At 40.7% G+C, this 20,943-nt stretch overlaps 1 protein-coding gene across 3 annotated transcripts; it reads right to left on the bottom strand.

Annotated features, from left to right (window-relative positions):
* Positions 1 to 13: 13 nt before the first annotated feature.
* p2rx1 (purinergic receptor P2X, ligand-gated ion channel, 1) lies at positions 14 to 20,500 on the bottom strand. 3 transcript variants are annotated; one of them, XM_034683904.1, is made up of 14 exons: positions 20,200 to 20,500; positions 13,082 to 13,226; positions 10,551 to 10,622; positions 10,052 to 10,109; positions 7,298 to 7,385; positions 7,114 to 7,194; positions 3,391 to 3,532; positions 3,134 to 3,279; positions 1,584 to 1,674; positions 1,427 to 1,492; positions 1,230 to 1,325; positions 787 to 876; positions 602 to 646; positions 14 to 511 (listed from the first exon to the last, which is right to left on the bottom strand). In XM_034683904.1, the coding sequence occupies exons 1-14, from the start codon at positions 20,334 to 20,336 to the stop codon at positions 506 to 508; spliced, it is 1,263 nt and encodes a 420-aa protein (XP_034539795.1). In that variant the 5' UTR covers positions 20,337 to 20,500; the 3' UTR covers positions 14 to 505. The 3 variants fall into 3 exon arrangements, with proteins under 3 accessions (XP_034539795.1, XP_034539794.1, XP_034539796.1); XM_034683903.1 differs by having other exon boundaries at positions 10,040 to 10,109; positions 20,200 to 20,499; XM_034683905.1 differs by lacking the exon at positions 787 to 876 and having other exon boundaries at positions 10,040 to 10,109; positions 20,200 to 20,499.
* Between the last annotated feature and the right edge of the window lie 443 nt (positions 20,501 to 20,943).

Here is a 20,943-nt window from a genome sequence, read left to right as displayed (position 1 = left end):
AACAACAACGATACCACAAATGTACATCTTTTATTTAAACTCAGCTGTTGATCACAAGGTGCAAACAGGGTGAATCACTCCAATGATGGCACGCCATGTGTGTGTTTCTTGCTTTGACAAAGACAGTGACAGAGATCATGATGGATGATATGTGTACACACACAAGTGCCAGATAGTCTTCTTTCACCTGCATCAATGTGGAGAAAGTTAGGAGGTGGAGGGTTACACCCAAAGTATGAATAAAAGCAAACAGAGCTACACCCAAAAAAGTACACACACACAGCTGAGCTACGCTAGTAAGAGTCACAGTCTCCCAGGGTGGGAGGTGTTGTTAGAAGACACAGCTGGAAGATCGAGAGGAGGAAGACGGGGACATGTAGAGCAATGTCTGAGTTTGTCCGCTCCAGTCCCGAGTACACTCAGAGTGTGTTTGTGTGTTGTGTTGCAGGGTTTATTGCAGGGTCCCAGTGCAATCCAAAAAGCACTTTACAAGCTTTCTCCCAGATCATTTCTACATAAGAATACGAAACAAAATACGCATCAGTAATCACAGAAGGTAAAGCACAGGATATATTTTGTGAGGAACTTCTGAATCCCTTACTTTAGACACCTCAGTTTCTATGCTGCCTGCCTCTGAATCAGGATCCTATAAAAAAAAAAGTTGATTTACAACAGGAGGTAGTTTGATCTTACAGGTAAAGAGGAATAAAGGATTCTCCTTTGATAGCATGATATAATACATTAAAATGACATATTCTACTCTTTCTAACTACCATGAGCACTCACGTTGGACTTGTCAATGCCTTGGGTTTGTCTTTCCTTTGCTTCAATGGTGTAATAGACGCTGGTGTCTAAACCAAGCGACTCGCTGTCAGGCTGCAAATACAAAACGTTCTGCCTAGTTCAGTTAAAGAAGGGAGCCATCTGAGGTAAGGGGGTGAGGGGAGATTTCATCTTCTATCGGATAAAATGTAGATAGAGACGGTTTTGTATTGACTGTGACTGTTGTGGGATAAACACAGTATCAATCTACTCCTTTGTGCTCGTGAGGTTCCTGGATCTAATTTAAGTGGCATTCCTTCATAATAAAAGTCCTAAAGATGGTGACATAAAGAAACACAGCACACCTGATATTTACACGTCTCTCTGCTGCCATCTTGTGCTCAGAAAAATCCACCAATAACAGAATTTACATAAGTTAGTGGGTACACATGCATCATCATGCTTACCTGTATATGTGTGTCTGTGTATTTGAATTTCATGTTCTTGTAAAATTCTCTTTTTGGGAGCAAATAGAGCAGCACCAAGTCACACACTACAGTGGCCTGAAAAGTTGTGTTCAAAATCAGAATTATATCGGACTTAATGCAGAATCTGACAAACTGTAAATGATAATTGCAGGTATGAGCGTAGGGTTAAAACATACCACTCCAAAGATGCCCACTCCAGAGCCGATAGCTGTCAGTGTGGGGATGATATCAAATTTTCTCGCCTGTGAAGGACAGAGACACAGTTACTCAGAATTCCCTTTGACTATTTTCATGACAGGAATTCACTACACAAAAAATGTACACACAACTCACCAGTGATTGAACAATGATGTCAATCCTGATCCCAAACACTTTGAGGAGGGTTCTTCTCTGAATTCTGTCCTCCATATAGTGCTTTGCAAACCTGCGAACAGTCGTGAAAATGATTAAAATAAATCGAAAGGGTATCTAAAGTTCCTGCAATTACCTGTTTTAGATGATACCACATGCTATCCCTGATTTTAACACATTTTGCCCCCAGAAATCAAATAATTTAACACCCATTCATCCAACTTGATCTATATTGCTTATCCCATCAGGGGCTGCAAGGGGCTGGAGCCAATCCCAGCTGCCATTGGGCGAGAGGCTGCAGAGCTCTGTCAGAGGGCTGGCACATAAGGGCCTTTCCAGAACTGCCCCCCCAACACCCTCTTCCTGCACACTTCCATTCAGTTTGCATGCTTGTGTTGAGGTCACGCCACATTGAGTACTATCCAGGATCTCTGAGTGTGGAGTGGGTGACTGGACCCTGCAACAGGAAGTAAGTACCAATACTGGCTTCCTAAACAGATGTAACGCTTTTACAGAATTTGTCCTGGTGGATACTCTATAAATTAGAGTTCCATGATGTTATCAGTACAGATATACGCTGCTTTCAGTAAGATGTAAATAATACAATCATACAGATCTAAGTGTACAACATAGTCGGGATTTGAATCCCCCTGTCCAGTCTTAATGTGTGTGTTTATTTGTCTGTGAGGTGTTTCATATTTACAAGGACATACAAAAATATGCAGATTATAAACATCAGATTCTTAAATAGAGGATGTATAAATTTAAAAGAAAAACAGATGATGGAAAGTTTTTTCTCATGTTGCCGAGTTATTTTTGTGAGCCTGCTAAAAGGCTGTTTATATAAACTGTTTATCATTTGTGTGACATGTAAACATGGTTACATAATGTTCCTGTTTTTGCTGCAGTGAGAGTAATTCATCCTAAAGCTTGAGTCACCAAGTAGGACCCTCCCTAACAAGCATGTCTACATAACAATGGGAAGCCAGAGTACCCGGAGAGAACCTCTGCACGCACAAGGAGAACATGCAAACTCCACACAGGAGGGCTCCTGACCAATGGGAATCAAACCGGGAACCAGTGGGAGACGTCCCATGAAATGATGGTCTCTAAAGACAGTTAGTACTCCCTAAATTATATCCTTTAAATGACTTTTCCTTATATCTAGGCACAGGAAGCTGAGTGTTCACAGAGCGCATTAATTAAACTATGATAAGTTTGAGACAAACATCAGAGCACCACGCTGAGTTGTTTTACTGAGAGGAAGTAAACGTCATGAACTGAAGTCAGGCTGCATTTAGATCAACACAACAGACCTGAAGCAAAGAAACAACAGGTGTCAACACTTTGCAGTGGAAGGAACATTTAGTGAGCAACATTAGCAAACACTGTGTAGCATGGTGACAGTAAATCAGCAGGTGAAATGAAAGTATTAAGTCCCTCCAGAAAAAGAAAAAAACATTAAAATCATATCTGTTCCTTTGGTAATTTTAAATTGATGCTTATCTGCTGTGGAAAAAACAGCTACCCACCTGAAGTTGTAGCCCACTGAGGCTCTGGCTTTGTCTGTCTCTGTGGGGTTTCCATACAGACCATGGAAGTTGTACTTTGGTTTACAGTGTCTCACATCCACATCAAAGTTACATGTCCAGTCCACCACTATACCAATGGCTCCTCCCTGTAAAGAACCAACCAGGTAGTACTTAATACAGAGCTTGTTGGATTACACTACAACAGTATGATAGAAAAATGAAACACCAAAAGATATATGCAACTCTTCTACACTCACCACTTTGGCTATTGTTTCAAAATTGAAGCCAGAAAGTTTGACAATGTCTCCCAGTTTGAATATGGGGCACAGTGGAGCTTTCTCTGGATCATGGAGGCATTTACTAATGTAACCAGCATCAATGCCCTCCACCAGGTTACTCCTGAAAGACAAATGTTCATTATGAAACACACAACTATTTCAGCATGGTGTCTGACATAATGACCTCAAAGAACATGTATTTCGGTTCATTTCATGGATAAATAGCCAACTCTCTATATCTCCCATTCAAGTTGTAAGCAAGAATTTTAATCTTGGAAAAAATATACCTTACTTTGCGCAATAACATTGGTAACTGACTCTTACAAATGTACACACTTCCAAAATTAAATGCATCAAATCTTTGTATATTCTTCTGCAAAAACTACTGCATAACAAACATTGACTTTGAATATATTTATTGAAGCTGGCTTTAAATCACTGGTATGATAAATCTCAATCTCAATCTCAAGGCGCAGCCGGGGGGAGGAGGGTCTCCAGTTCGGGGAGCTTGGAATCTCATCTCTGCTTTTTGCAGACGATGTGGTTCTGTTGGCTTCCTCGAGCAGGGACCTCCAGCGGGCATTGGGGCGGTTTGCAGCTGAGTGCGAAGCAGCCGGGATTAGAGTTAGCACCTCCAAGTCTGAGGCCATGGTTCTCTGCCGGAAAACGGTGGATTGCTCTCTCTCGGTGGGGAGTGAGACTTTGCTCCAAGTAGGGGAGTTTAAGTATCTCGGGGTCTTGTTCGCGAGTGGGGGTAAAATGGAGCGTGAGATCCACAGGCGGATTGGTGATGCGGACGTTGTATCGGACCATTGTGGTGAAGAGGGAGCTGAGCCGGAAGGTAAAGCTTTCGATTTACCAGTCGGTCTACGTTCCAAACCTCACCTATGGTCATGAGCTGTGGGTCATGACCGAAAGGATAAGATCGTGGATACAAGCGGCTGAAATGAGTTTCCTGCAAAAGGTGTCTGGGCTCGGCCTTAGAGATAGGGTCAAGAGCTCGGACATCCGGAGGGAGATCGGAGTAGAGCCGCTGCTCCTCCGCGTCAAAAGGAGTCAGCTGAGGTGGTTCGGGCATCTGATAAGGATGCCTCTCGGACGCCTCCCTTTAGAGGTGTTCCGGGCACGTCCAACTGGGAGAAGGCCCGGGGTAGACCCAGAACGCGGTGGAGGGATTATATCTCCCGCCTGGTCTGGGAACGCCTCGGGATTCCCCAGGAGGAGCTGGAAAGTGTCGCCGGGGAGAGGGATGTCTGGGCCAATTTGCTTGGACTGCTACCCCCGCGACCCGACCCCAGATAAGCGGAAGAAAATGGATGGATGGATGGATGGATGGATGGATGGATGGATGATAAATATTAAAGTTAAAGGGGTACTTTAGCATAAGTAAAGTGATATACTGTTAATAATAAAGTCTGAGGACCTGCCAAAGACAGATTTGATAAAGAAGAGACCAACATAGTGCCCTAAAGGCATAAATACTTTAACTTTCATTCTTTGTATCAGTCAAGCACAAAAAAATCTGGATCCAACAACTCCCATAATGCAGTTCATCAAAAAGTTGAATTAGATCTACCAGCCTTGAAGACACAAAACATTTACTCCATATTTGGAAACAGGAAACAGGTTTCTGTCAAATATCTGTACAGTATCAAAAGGAAGACAAGCCTACACTCTTACTCAATGCCACAAAAAGTTGAATATTGACAATGTTTTGACACCACTGTCTTTGTCTGGTGATAGAGGACTTTTGGAAGAATAGAGGCCACACCCATATAATGAGATTTGCACATCGATTATCTGATAAGATCTATGATGGCAGGTGTGGTCAAGCATTCAAAGTGCCTGAGGTAAAAACATCTATAAAAAAACATTATTCAAATACACTAGAAGAGAACATGATGCCATGGATGCATATTACCATATAATTATTTAACAATAGTAATACACAAGTAATGTTTTAACATCTAAGACTGATCCTAACCATACATCCCTTTTTGAGAAGCTTTCCACAGAAAAGACTAAAAGTATATCGTATTGGAAGTTTTTAGCTGGTTATGAGAAAGATGTATCCTGAAACCTAGAAAATATCTTAGTTTGAAAAACACAACAGATTATTCATCCTAATTCTATTGTTGTATTGTAAGACTAAGACTTTTTTATTTGCCACTGCCTTCCTATCTTAGCTCATTTTAACTCACTTTAAATGCAAATCTTAATTTTATTTTTAAGCTATTTCTATTTTTCTTTTTCTTTTCTGTTTCATTATATGTGTCATTTTAATTGTGTTCTTTTATGCTTGTCTGAATGTTTGCAATGCTTTTAATGTTTCAATGTAAAGCACATTGAGTTGCCCCTGTGTATGAAATGCGCTATACAAATAAAGTTGCCTTGCCTTGCCTTGCCTTGCCTTGCCTTGCCTTGCCTTGCCTTGCCTTGCCTTGCCTTGCCTTGCCTTGCCTTGCCTTGCCTTGCCTTGCCTTGCCTTGCCTTGTTGTAATGACTTTCAAAGAGGGTGTATGTTTGGAACAACTTGGATGTTGAAAGATGGTGTGCAATATTGTTGTTGTTAAAATAAATGTGTGGTAATACTTGTCCTTTACATTTTCCTTGTTCTCTGTTTGTTGTATTGAAATCATATTTTTATAAATTATTTTTAGCTATATGTTCAATATGGTTTGCATATTTGATCACATCTGCCATTATCATCATCATTATCATTATCATCGATATGCAAATCTTGCGTGGCCCCTAGTAAAAAGATGAATAATTCAAAAATACTTTCACCTGACGGAGACAGCAGCATCAAAATGTCCTGATTATTGGACTTCCTGTGGTATTGAGTAAGGTTGCTTTATTGTCCTTATACGTTAATCCTTCCTAGAAAAACCAGCGTCACATGGTTGTGATTTTAGTTTTGAGCTCAAAAGTATTTCTAGCCGCAAAAATAATGAAGAGATTTTGCTGAAATGCGTTATGAGAGATGTAGGATCCAGAGTTTTTGTGCTTCAATTCTGCAAGGAACGAGAGGTCCGGGTATTTCTCCTTTTGATGAGCTGATTATGTCTTTTGTTTTACTAAAATCTGTCTCCCCCTTGTGAACCACATACAGTATATACCAATTCAAAAAAGCCATCGTTTGCAGGAAACATGTTTACAGCCTGGTTCAGGTAGTTTACATGTTTTGACCACACCTTCACACCTATATCAGCCTACTGGTGTGCAAATCAATGTATATGGATGGTTCCCCCAAATCAAAATAAATTATTTGTCACCTGGTAAAGACTACTGAGTCCAAAAATTCTGATTATTAGTTTGTGTGGCTTTGAGAATGTGCAGGCTTGTTGTTTTTTGCATTGCTGCTGTTTTTTGATTGCCCTGCACCTGTATGATGTGCATTTAGACACTTTTTTCAAAACTTATCTGTACAGTCTTAACTAAAATACAAACAAACAATGAGGACAAACTTTTTTAAAGATGCTTCTACAGAGTAACAGAGGATATTAAATAATTTGTGTATCCTTTGAAGAGCAAACTCACCTCTTCATGTTGGTGGAGGGCCCCATTTTAATACTCATTATTTATTGTGGGAAAGACATGCAGCAACATTTACCAAACCTGTCTCTTTTCTATAAATTAATACCAAAGAAATTTTAGCTTCTGCTAAGCTAAATTTAACTTGATGTTGATGCAGCCCCTCACCTTGTGACACCAAACAAGGGGAAAGTCACAGAGTTTTTGATGAACAGTGTGTAGTTCTCTGCAGACATCAACAGAGGAGGGCTGGGTGGAAATAAACAGAAGAGAGGAGGTTGGAGTCACTTGTGATGTCAGGACAGTTGTGTATTCCAGCTTGCAGCAGGGTTAAGTGAAAGTTTCTACATACTCTGGTATGGTGTGGTCATCCTCCACAGGGCACCAGGCCAGGACCTCACAGGTCTTTGTGGTATTCATACAAACTCCCGTCATTTGTCCTTGGAGTAGAAACACACTGGAGTTCATCATTACAGACAAAACTTTAAAGTGAAGCTAGCACAAGAACAACATGTGTTTCAAGTAGCAAGAAGACAAAAAAGCAAGACATGGCGAGGCTTTAATCATCTTATCTTGAATTAGCATCAACCGCAGCGAGCAAAGATATAAAAGTGAAGCAAAGCGAGCGCTGACATGGCTGTTTTCTTTATCTCACCCTGATTCAAACTTATATGTTCTCTGTGTTTGATTAGCTTTGTGGGTATCAGTCTCTCTCATCATGTGCTGGGTGAGTTCACAGACAGTTCTCCAGCAGGCATTTGGTCACTCGGCTTGGCCTCTGACCTTCCACTGCAGCCTACCAGTGTGTTTGGCTACAGGGGCCTCAGTGTGTTTGCCCATCCATGCTCATAGAGACAGCACGCCGCCTCTAAAGAGATACTGGTGGATTTGACTGGTGTGAAATGGACAGATCTAAAGCTTCAGCTAAGGTTGTTCTTATTAAAGTGGATATAGGTCATGGAGGACTTGAAAAGGTCCTGATTGAACCCGGAGACAGATGGAGGACAGTAAATTTATATAACTGCTCTTTGAACTGACGATGCTGTGTATGTTTGGACCCTTTAAAAAAGCTCCTGTCTGGATGGTTATTTGTTTTTAATGTCTCTGTGTGTTCATGATTTGTGTCAGCTCTGTGCACATGAGTAATTGTAACAACTGTCCCTGTGTTTGTACATACATGAATGTGTCTGCTTGCTTAGGGCAGAGTTTAAATTGCTTACTTCAATGATCAACAAGCACAATCCAAACACAGTGAACTAGTGATTGGTTGCTAAGACAGAGGTTGTTGATTTTAATCTGTTTATCTTTTTATAGTAGACATGAGCAATGTACAGTATGTATTACATCCAAACGTTGACAGACAGTGATGAGTCCGGTCTTGTGTATTTTTGTTTGGTTTTGCATCAACCACAATCTATAGCTGATATAATCCTTTAACAACTCTTAAGAGCCACAACCCATTTCCTAAATACAATGTTCTATGCCCTGGTTATCTGGCCTGTCTCCCTAACATAATGACCCTGACTGACTGGTACTTATTCCTTTGCTATGCAGGTACTTTGTATTATAATAGTCACGGTGTTGTAATACTTGGCCAGTTCATAAGGGATGTGCCTCGGTATGTTACTTGAACTGCCACATTTTTGGTCCGTGTACTTTAGGGCTAGCGTCCAGTGACAGTGTTTTTGGCTTCCCTTTACCTCATTAGCACTTCTCAACGGTGCTTATTCTTGCCAGGTTGCTAAAGTTGTCCTGCAGCACTCCTGCTTCCCTCATCTGTTGAGTTATTAAATCTGTTGTAAAATGCTGAAATGTTTGCATTTATTTAATGCAACTGAATAAATAATTAAAACAATTGATAGAAATCATGTCGTAGCAATAGCAGCAGCTCTAGAATAGGAAATTGTACCCTTACTAAATGTGTGTGTTTAGTTCCTCCTCCAAATGGACCCCTACCTTTGTTATTAGAACAGTTTTTTGATTTTTGATTGGTCGGTGATGGAGAAGTGACACTGACAAGCTCAGTAGTATCGAGAAACTTAAACTGTTTTCAACAAAAAACAGCTGACATGGAGCAGAGGTGTATTGTCCACCCTGAAGGGATTTTATTCCACACAACCACCAACTAACCATAGAATCCTGCTAATTACCTGGCTCCCAACTAAATATACAAACAAAGTATTGTTCTAAAGGTGATTTTATTGGTTTTATGCAGCTAAAAAGAAGTCTGTTAAACTTCACGGTTGTTAGCACTTCCATGACAACAGTATTCTTATGAGACTAATGGTTCAAATTTACATTAAACTTAATTCAAGCTTAAGTCTTCACATTTTCTTGCTTTACTGTTATAAATCAAGACATTTTCATTCACGGTTAAGTCTAAACATTGGCATTTTTTCTGTTGGATTTCACCTCATACAGGTGCTACTGAAATAACAGTAGCACCTGTATGAGGTCCTCCTCCCTGTAACTTTTCTGTTGTCATTTTCTTCTCACTCAGCCAGTTCTGTAACTCTGCCGAACTACACCATGCTGCAGTTTGAGGCTGCTTTGTGTCTGTCATCTTTAATCTGGATTGATGTCTCTTTCACTTAAATTCCCTCTGCGCTGTTTTCTCACTTTACTTCTTCTTTTCCATGCTAGTGACTGATCAGCCATTAACCATCTATCTAAAGCTTTGTGCTCTCCAAATGCATTGAGAGTAGCATAAATATACATATTCTCTATATTGTCTAACAGCTACAAGATAGTGACGTTTTTGTCACATTGTCAACAGGAGGAGGTGAAATCAACAGTACATTGGATGCATTGTAATCCCTTTGCTGTTCAGAATCAATAACCATTGTCCAGGGGTTTTGGCCAATCAAAATCAAGGATTTAGCACAGCCAGTTAATTAGTAAGAGAGCAGGGTAATCACAATTATTAAAACCTCTGCACTAAAGGTTCGAGAGAAGGTTTTGTTTCTGACAAAACAGAACACGATGATAACAAAAAGCCCAAAAACTGAACAGCGCTTAGCTTGGCCACAGACAGACAGACGGTTATTCAGTGAGGACTGCAGATGTCACACACTGTCGGGCCGTCAGGATTTACCATGTCCCGTACGTTTGAAACTCCCTCCTTCACAGTCTCTGTTTGAGCTACAGTTGTGTTTGCCTGGAAGCTGTAATAAACAAAAGACCAAAGTTAGTGATAGTGTTTGTGTGTGTGTTTTTGTGTGTGTGTTTTTGTGTGTGTGTGTGTGTGTGTGTGTGTGTGTGTGTGTGTGTGTGTGTGTGTGTGTGTGTGTGTGTGTGTGTGTGTGTGTGTGTGTGTGTGTGTGTGTATACAACAGTAGAATGTCAAGGGACAGATCAGTGAAAACATGAAAACACTTCTGTTCGATTCAAGTTTAACATTAATTGTGATACTTTGCTGTTTTTTAAAACTGTAGGACTCATCTGGAGGTCATTACATTAAAAAAAACATACTTTCGACAGCTGGACTATTTCTCCAATTACACAAACAATCTTGGAATGAGACACAGTTTCTGTAGAGTTTTTCTATTTATGGTAGTGTAAACTGTTAGACCGAGAGGGAGAAAACACAGAGAGAGGGTGCTTACCTCTGGACACGTTGACATGTTCTGACCCTCAGTTATGATGTAGTTTGTCATCACCACAAACGATGAGTCACCCTGAGGTTTAATATCAACAGAGGTAACACAGGTGTTAATCTCATTTATTCATGCCATAAACTTACATAATAAAGGATGCAGCAGTTTCTCTACAGTATGACTCAGTTTACTGACTTTATCTCCCATCTCTCCCTCTGCCTGTCAATGCCTCTGCTGCCTGCATGCCTATTGCTGAATTTTCTTTCATCCCCTAAGACATCCCCCCCAGCATCCCCCTGCAGGCTCCAGGGGTGTTCAGTATGTTTTGCTCATCACTCCTCAATGTCTGCATGTAAACTTATCTGCAGGGAGTGATGAGGCCGGAGCCTGGGCGGAACCATAAACCTAATCATAGTCCTAACCCTAGTCTTAACCATAACCCTTATCATTACCCTAACTCTAGTCTTAACCCTAACCCTAATCATAACCCTAACCCTAATCTTAACCCTAACCCTAATCTTAACAATAACCCTAATCATAACCCTAACCCTAATCTTAACCCTAACCCTAATCATAACCCTAACCCTAATCATAACCCTAACCCAATCTTAACCCTAACCCTAATCATAACCCTAACCCTAATCTTAACCCTAACCCTAATCATAACCCTAACCCTAATCATAACCCTAACCCTAATCTTAACCCTAACCCTAATCTTAACCCTAACCCTAATCTTAACCCTAACCCTAATCATAACCCTAACCCAAACCTAACCCCAATCTTAACCCTAACCTAACCCTAATCTTAACCCTAACACAGGACCCCTCAACCCCAACCCTAACCCTAATCATAACCCTAACCCTAACCTAACCCCAATCTTAACCCTAACACAGGACCCCTCAACCCCAATCCTAATTATAACCCTAACCCTCACCCTAATATTACCCCTAACCCTAACTCTAATCTTCACCATAACCCTAATCATAACACTAACCTTAGTCTTAACCATAACCCTTATCATTACCCTAACCCTAGTCTTAACCCTAACCCTAATCATAACCCTAATCCTAATCTTAACCCTAACCCTAACCCTAATCATAACCCTAACCCTATTATTAAACTGAACCCTAACCCTTACCCTAGTCATAACCCTAATGCTTATCACAGGAAGCAACAAGATTGCGAAACGTCAGGGATATAAGGTACTCAGTGCTGCCTCATTGCACACTACTGCATCTCTTTTATAGTTTTTTAATTGGCACCAAAGCCTTTGCTTTTAAAGTAATAAAGCTTAAACTTTAATCAATAGTGGAGGACTCTGCCTAACTGGGAATAAAACCTAGGGACAAAAGCCCCGAAGGTCCAAAGACTCAAACTGTAAATTCACCTTTGACCTTATTCCCGAGCTGTATTCCACAGGCTGGGACAGCAGCCCTACCAGTCTCACTGACCTTCAAATCTCCAGCCTGCATAATCTGGACACCTGGGAGCAGCCAGCATTGAACCCTGATCTCCTGGGGGAAGGAGCAGGTTTCTACCCCTTCCCTACAATCCCTAGATCAACCTCTAGCAACATCAGGTAAGAGCACTCCATCTATGGCCAACCATAATATTAAAAACTTTTTTCACAGGGACAAGGCAGTGCAATTAGTTTCTAAATGGTTTCAGACAGAAAGAAATTATTTGTATTCCTGTGTCTTTGTGCAAATTTGCAGGACCTTTTGAGCACTATGTATTGTTTGCCCCACATAGCTGGTGTGGCATCTACAGAAGTTTGCTTTTAGCGAGGTAGCAACACTTTTATAGTGACAAGGTTTTCTCCCATGCTTGTTGTTTTACTGATTTACTCATTGACAAAGAGGAGGATTAAGGGATAAATATGAGCTGGTATATAATTATCTGATCAAAGCATTAGTTGTTCTACCAAAGAGATCTTTTCATCTGGTTATTGAGCTTATCACATCAAACTGTCTGTCTAATCCAGTCTGAATTTAAAAAAAGGCCCGCACCCACAACTGAAAGCAAACATGACCATCTTCATTGTGTCACTTAACTCCATTCCCACAGATAACAGGTCCCAGGGACATTTTGGGTAAACAAAGAAATATGTTTGACCTGAGTCTTCCTTTTGGAAGGTTGTTTGCTCAGTTCATCACAGGACACACTCAATGACACAGTGACACCTTGATGTTGACAAAGCTGGTAACATTTACTGTGTGTGTACTTTCTCCAAATCTTTTAATGATCAGATCTGGCATGAAATCTAGCCAACAAGGATGTTTTAAGAGCATGGCTAAACATTGGTCCTGGTCACCATCTGACCACAGTACAGCTCTCCTCAGGGAGCAGAGGGTTTGTGACGTTGCCCATCTGACTCAGTTTGATGTTAATTCACCCAGGCAGTTTGATTCATGGTCTGTGGATGTTGAATTCTGGCCAAGATTCTCTATAATCCTAACAATGGTTGTGTAATGTGTGAAATGATTTCTTGACTACTTAAGAGTCATATAATTAGGACATGAGAAGCTTTAGTCACCAACCTGCGGAGGAAAGACATAGTCAGCCACATCCCAGACTCTCTCTTTTCCTTTATCGTTGGTGTAGCCCACTCCTTTCATTTTGGTGAAGACTGAGCTCACTGCTGTGTCCGTGGACTGGTATCCTTTCTCGTAGATGAACACCCACCTGTATGAGACACAAAGAGCATCTTGTCAGGCCTGGCAGAACATCAGACTCTCCTTCAACAACACCCAAGCAAACTATCCAATCCCACAGGCAAGGGCATGTATGGAGGTAATGTCGGCATACTGAACATGCCAGCAGCATGGCTCACAGAGATGTGTGAGTAATTATGGTTAGGAAGCGTCAGGGTGGTCAAAGCACCAGTCACTTTGCAATCAGTATACTCATCCAACATACTGAATCAAACCAGAGCTATCTGAAGAACGCACTGTTTACTGAAGTAGGAGAACAGACACAAACAAAGAGACCCAAGTAAAAGTAGAGGTTACAGATTCAGTTTCTTTTCTGAGGTACAAGTGAAAAAGTACAGGCTGTACAAACAGAAATGTGCTCTCTATCGGTGACGTGCGGTGAGGTTCATGGCTTGTGAGGCGCTGACATTGGAGTCAGATTTACAACTTTATAAGCCAAACAGCTCAGTTTGAAAGGAGTGGGTTATTTTCTGACCTGATGTTTGAAGCAGATCTCTAAGCTCTGGCGTTGGGCTTCCTTTATTAATTAGATCCCGCTTCAATTTGGAGTCCAGTTTTGAGAAATTGTTAAGGTTAGATATAATATATTCCATTTTTGGCTTTCAATTAGAGCAAAATTTTAGAATGAACGGACTGCAGCTGCGAATTTGATTTTGAAATTGCAGCGCTATGGCTCTGTGTAGAAGAACGGTAGCAACGTGAACCTGTGTGCTCTCGTAGGCCCCCTTCAGTGAGGCAGAGTACCGTCTGCCTCACCTCACGCTTTTTTATCTGCGGTTTTATGCGATCAGCAAAACTAAATATGTAACACACAAATATTAAATACATTAGCCTGAATATGGAAAATTAGAGGGCATATTAAAATAGTCTGAAAACATTATATTGGAGATGTGAAGAGAGACAGAAACAGGCACTTGTCAATACAAGCCTCAACCAATTCGGTGAGGGATTGCACAATCTGAGGTGAGGTGAGGCTGCTCGCTGCCACACTTTTCGTCTCGCCCGTGTATTTGAATGGGAAATACAAAAATTCAGCCATTTGGACTGTGAAATCATAGACATTATTGGATTCAAAAGGAAAATATTTTGATTTAATAATAGTTTATTTTTTACTCTTCATGATGCAGGTGAGGCTCTGCCTCCCCTGACTGCACGTCCCTGCTCTCTATTGACGAATTCACAAATGCAGAACATCTGGGAGGATGTTGGAATGGAAGGGTTCTGGTGTCTCGTATCTGTTGTCAGTCTGAGTAGTATCATCCATTGTTCAGCAGGCTTAAGGTGTACACGGGATCATACCATGAGGACAGCAAAAACAATCCAAGAACTCATTAGCAAACAATAATTTAACTTTAATCAATGTCTTAAAACTGATACCTGCATTCAAGAGCAGGTAGCAATCTGCTGTGAGATATTGTTTCTCCGCACCAACTCCATTCTCAATTCTTAAGTTGCTTGTCGGACTGTACACAAAGACAACATCAGAGAAGGAAGTCTTAGCTGGAACGCTTACTTTGTTGCTAACTCCCTGCTACACTGGAAGCCTCAGGAAGTTAGCCATCACTCTCAGAGACTATAACACCTTTAGACAACAGCTGATGAGCTATGAGAATGACAGTAATCATAGTAGACTAACATGTTCATCCTGTAAAAGTACTTTTACCCTTTGTAAAACTTTTTTTTTTAATTAAAACATAAATGGCTGAATTCATCCAGTGCAAATGTGAGTGTTTTCTGCCTTAAATCCCATCCTTGTTTACATTAGATATCTAACATGCAACTCATAATGTATCTGTATGGAACATGTTTAACAAGACTGTTTGCAGCATGTTGTTTGATGTCTTGTTTGACACCTACCCTTCAATGGGGGGGCAGGCACATAAAATAACTATACAAAAATAATCAATGTGGTTGCTGATGGTCATGTGTGTTTCTGTAGCTTGTGAAGAGACATCAGCATTAATTTAAGTCTAGTTTATTGTGAGCTAAAAAGTCCCCACAGCAGCTTTAATGTGGATTTAGATTCATGGTCCAAGTGGCAGCACCATACATATGAAGACAACATATAATGTCTTGATGTGCACATTTAGGCCTTATTCATAATCCATGCTCATGAAAGTATTAGAGAGGAAGAAACTACCGCTAATGTACAATGAAAAACAAAACTCCAGCCAAATTAAAAGTCCTGTATATACAGAGAGAGTTAATAAGTGTGATTTGTTATTGATCCCTACATTAGCCTCTGATGATTTAGTGGTTCATGTGTGAGGGATGAGGTGTGGGAAGTCATGATTTAGGTGGCAGCATGTGGGAGGCATGTCTTTGTTTGGAGATGGTAACAAAACTGTAAGAACAGTGGAGCAGGATGGGTTAAATTAGGCTGTCCTCCCGCTTGAATCATCTAATGACCCCTTGCATTAATCTGCTGACCATTTGGAGGGGCTCCAGGAAACCATTCGACTTAAATACCTAATTACATTATTAAGTACTTAAAGTTAGCGCCAGTCCAAGCATCTGCAACTGGAAAATGCAGCTTGCCCATTGATGCATCAGCAATGTAACAATGCTACAGTAACAGAGGGCTGTTTATAAAGTTTAGAATTACTCTAAGTTTTGGTACTTCAACTACATTAGGGAAATGAAAGTTGTATTATTTACTTAATTTAAATTAAGACTTTTATTGATATGGAGTATTTTTTTAAATCTTATTTTTGTTTTGGCAACCACTGATACTTAATGTTTTTGCTACTTTAAGTACATTTAGCTGAAAATATTTACTTATAGCTCCTGTGAGGAACTTTTATTTTTAGTTCATTCTGGCACCCCCAGTGGACAAAGTAGTACCTGTTTGTTCTTTGCTGAGTTCGTCCTGTACATGTAAGTCGTGATGTTTAACAGCAACTCTCACCCTGCCTGTCTAACTCATCCAAAATCTTTGCCATGTAACAGAGTCCAGTTTTTCACTTTAACTGGCACCTGCCCCCTGCCAGTGGTTTCAACCATAGACTGTATAAAATATGGACGTAGTATCCGTGACGTCACCCATCTGTTCCTGAGCGCTGTTTTGAAGCCAATCGTCGGCGGCAGCCATACTAGAAATGCGGAACTCAACCAGGCAGAGTGTGACGTAGTGTGAGCCTCCTAGCCAACAGCTATGTGTTCCCGACCGGGAGTCAAGTCAGTCATGTCCTTATTTGGGCAAAAACTCGTAATCTTAATATCTTCTGAATCGTCACGTTAGAAAAAAATTCACCCCCGTACAGTGTGTGCCGATAGAGAGATTAGCTACGTAGATCCAAGCAGTTTTTTGAACCAGACTGTAAACATGCTTATTAATGCTGTAAAGATCGTCTTTTTTTAATTGGTGTGTATGTGGTTTCTGGTGTTTCTGCAGCCAGCCTCAAGCGGTTTCTCGATGTATTGCAGTTTATAACACTTCCACATGGGCTTCATCGTTTGAGACCGGAGGTTGCCGCTTGGTTTCAACACTGAAATAAACTATTTAGAAATAGTCAGTCTTCATGTGGATGGCCTGATTGGCTTTTGTAGCTCATATGGAGACATTGTTGATAGTTTCCGTGTGCTAAGCAAATAGCTAACCTCCTCACAGGAGCATTCATTTTGATATTAATTGTAGCACTTTCATATGTAATGCAGCACACATCTTGTTTTCTTGATATTTTACTAAGGCAAAATAACAGCACTGATAATGATATAAGGGTGATTGCATTTTTTATTTTATACAGCAAAAATATAATATTCTCCGTTTCCTATGGGTGTTAATATTTCTGAAATTCTGCAAGAGCTGACAAAAAATGAAAATAAAACTTCCTGAGCTTTCGAAATGAGTTTAAAACTTGGTATTTTTGCATCTTTGCTGAGTGAGGCATCTCATTGTGTGCACCTATCTGTGTGTGTGAATGGCCAGGAGAAATGGCTAACAGCTGGTGTGCACTTGGATGATACATAGTTGCAGCTATTTCATACAGGGTGGGAAAAGCAATTACCCACTGGCAGAGAACCCGCAGGACTCATGTGTTGAAGCACATGCTCATTCGTCAGCGCACAGAGAAAACACCTCAGAGCAGCAGACAAGAAGAAACATCCCTCAAAGTGGAATAAAGAGTGCACAATGTGCCGAAAGCCACAACTTCTATCAGTTAGGCGAATCAAATTATGCAGTTGGAGCTTACATTTAGAAAAAAATAGAGCACGTTAATGGAATAAAGAAATGCATGAGCATGAAATAATGGCGGGATCTTCTAAAACAGCAGTCTAAGTGAGATCTGTATCTGCTGCGACAGAAGAGCAGCAAGGCAGCGAGGAAGCTCCTTGATGTGCGGAGGGCTTTTCTTCCCACTTACATGCTGCAGAGCTGAGATTAGTGCTCATTTTGTGGAGACACATCAGAATTAAAGATACATCAACCTTCAATTAATCAGAATGAAACAGAAAAACAATAGATTTGGTTTGTCTTAATGTAAAATGGTATGAAATGAAAGAAAAATCATTGTGGTTTAAACTGCTTTCCTGCTCTATCTGTTTTAGTGTTTGCCTTTTGACGACAATAATGGATTTATTTGAAATGTCACAACTAATATTGTCAAAACCAGTCATGTTGGATGTTTTAATGTGAGATTCATGCAGAGCACGTTCTGGTATGTGTGCTGTGCAAAATTAAGCTGGCCAAGAATGCATCATTTCTAATAAATTAGTATGAAGTTGAATGATAAGAAAAGACAAGCAGAACTGTAATATGAATTCCAAAACTGCAATACATGTCTCTTTTCTGCTGAAGTGAGTAATAATAAGGTTGGCCTGAGAGAGAGTCTGACTTCAACTCCAACCCGTTAGCCATCTGCTCGAATCCTGAAGCCTTGAGTCAGGACAGCGTCTTAATCAGATCTCCTTCCATGCCTATCACAAGCCAACTTTCATGAGGCCATTTCTTACGGCAGGAAGAGGCAGGTGACAGTGTGGAAGAAAGCAGTAGAGGTCATAGAAGATCCCCAAAGACCCAGACTTTGACAAACGTGCAGATCTCTGCATTATTTCCACATCATTTTGTATCTTCCTCTTAAGATTTCAAGAACAAGATGAGAACGAGGGCAAACAACAGTGGGTCGTTTTCAGTCTGATTACATCAGACTGTTTTCTCTTTAAACAAAAGAAAGACAATCCTTGCCATTAGCAAGACAAGAATTTTCTGAAATTGCCTTCATCCATCAGAGTTTTTAGTCACCTCTGATGTCACCAGCAGAAGGTAACCCGTCTTTACGCTGTGTGGCATTATTTGATTGTTATATGTGTTAGCATATGCCTCAGCGTGTTCATCACACTCAGCTCCTCAGGTTCTGCTGCTCTGAGGTGCCCCAACACAAACACACACACACACACACACGCACGCACGCACGCACGCACGCACGCACGCACGCACGCACGCACGCACGCACGCACGCACACACACACACACACACACACACACACACACACACACACACTTAGAGACAAACAGTCTATGAGTGATTACAAACTAACACAAACAGAAACCATGTGAGAGGAGATTTGAAATAACAAACTGCTTTCTTCAGAGTGAATTTCCAACAAGCTGCTCCAACAAGTCAAAGCCTGTGAGTGGAGATTTTGTGTGGGTAAGTTAAGGAACATGCTGCAGATTTTGTCTGAACATGAGAAGGGCAGAGAGTCAGATAATCAGTGATCTGATCTCACATTTTTCCCTGAAATCACTTCCTCACTCAGCTCCGCAGGGCTGGTTTGCTGTGTCAACAGTACCAGGCAGGTTTCAGGTTGTATCTCTGATCCTCAGAGGCAACATCAAGATGTCAAATGACATGTTTCACAATTATCTTCTTACAACGATCTCCTCTTTACATACAGAGAAACCACAGACCTCAGGGTCATGTCCCTCCAGGACTGCAACTCAACTATATTATTCCATCTCTTGCAAAAATTACAATTGAAATAAAATTAAAAGTTTAACTCTTACAAAGTTGACATATTTTTCTAAGAAATTTCCAAATGAAAAGCTGTCATTTACATTATACTGAAACGGCAACCAAAAATCCTCATCACCCTTTCCTGAACCAAAACCCTTTCGCTCATAAATAAAGCAGTGTATCTCTACGTTTAAGAAGCTGGAACCAGAAAATGTTGATATATTTGCTTGATATATCCCCCAAAAGAATTCATCAACTTATAAAAACAAGGTGATTATTTTTTATTGATCAATCAATTGATTAATAATTCAGTCATTCAGTCAGTAGATGTCAGAGAGTAGTAAAAAAATTGTGTATACAAATACATATTTATTTGAAAAATAAAAAAGGACCTTTCATTCATAAAGTTACAGAAAGCAGCAAATCTTTGACTTAGTTCCTTCAATAGAGTCAAAATGATTCTTTGAATATTGGTTAATCCCTGTCGATCACTAAATTGATGAATACATTAATGCTTTGGTCTGTAAATGTCAGACTGTCGTGAGAAAGTCCTCAGAGTTTTGAAAAAAAAAAAATCAAAAACCTCATATCTTTGAGGGTGAAACCAGCAGACCTTTGGCATAGCCCGTTGAAATACAGGTACAGTCATATATATGTTCATTGAATACTATAATATCAGGTAATTCATCTCTTTGGGTCACTTCACTGATGATTTTATTCATTGTTTGGTCTGTGAATCTCTGTAATCTGTAATCTGTAAAAGCATTTACAAAGTTACAGACGCCAAAAAAACTTTATGTTTACAAAGCTGGAACAAGCAGATAAACCTTGTGAACAACTTCCCCTACAAAATGACAAGCTATTGGAATGCGCAATGTCACTCTAAAGGGTCATTATGCAAGCTGCAACATGCAACACAATATAAACCCTGCATACCTGTCACAGCCAACAACCAACAAAACCAAAGCATGAATATTTGGCTCCTACCCGATGATGTAAGCCAGGACCCCAAGCTGGATGAGACGGCACACCACTCCCACCCTCCTGTTCCTCACCAGCACCTGGCGTGGGGTCTCATACTCAAAGAAGAAGTCTGAGAGGGCATTGGTGATGTGGTTCTTCATCTTCTGTCATCAGCTGACCCACAGAGACGAGGGTCTCTCTCTCTCTTTTCACCCCACTGGCATATAAACACCCAGGTCCCACTTCTTCTCGTCCTCCTGGTCTCCGCTCTACAGTGGTGAAGGTCCTCTGCCTGCTCTCACTTCATGAGGCGTCCTGGAGAGACTTCCTCCCTCTGTGCTCTCTCTCTCTCTCTCTCTCTCTCTCTCTCTCTCTCTCTCTCTCTCTCTCTCTCTCTCTCTCTCTCTCTCCCTATTTCCCTCCCTTTCTGCACAGGGTCACTGCCTCCTGACTCAGCCCCATTTGTCCTTATCAACATCCCCAATTCATGTACTGCCTATTCAAAGCTTTCTTCCTCTCTTGTTTTGTACATAAGTTAAAGTTTTTATTTTATTGTATTTACTTCTCTCTTGACTTGCAGGCTCAAATACTCCAACAGCTGCCACATAAGCACCGGACCTCCTCCTCTCTCTGTGCAATCAAACCTTATCGCGTCCACTGACACTCTCTTCCTGCATGCGAGGCAGATACACAAACCACATAAGCTCAACACAAACACACAGCACGGTGAAGCTTGTTTGCCTACACCCTCATGTCACCATTTGTAGA

This window comes from Notolabrus celidotus, chromosome 5 (genome assembly GCF_009762535.1).
Source record: "Notolabrus celidotus isolate fNotCel1 chromosome 5, fNotCel1.pri, whole genome shotgun sequence".
NCBI classification, from domain to species: domain Eukaryota; kingdom Metazoa; phylum Chordata; class Actinopteri; order Labriformes; family Labridae; genus Notolabrus; species Notolabrus celidotus.
Note: the sequence above shows the minus strand (reverse complement) of the source record. Positions and strands in the feature narration are given on the sequence as shown.

Bases quoted from the DNA above. Each gene is read 5' to 3' on its own strand.
- p2rx1 (XM_034683903.1), bottom strand. From the start codon at position 20,336: ATGAAGAACCACATCACCAATGCCCTCTCAGACTTCTTCTTTGAGTAT. The intron at 7,386-10,039 runs GTAAATCCTGAC...TTCTACTCCAAG, and splicing joins TTTCAAACGTACGGGACATG to GACAAATGACGGGAGTTTGT. The intron at 1,675-3,133 runs GTGGGTAGCTGT...GACTGTTCGCAG, and splicing joins TCAGTGGGCTACAACTTCAG to GTTTGCAAAGCACTATATGG.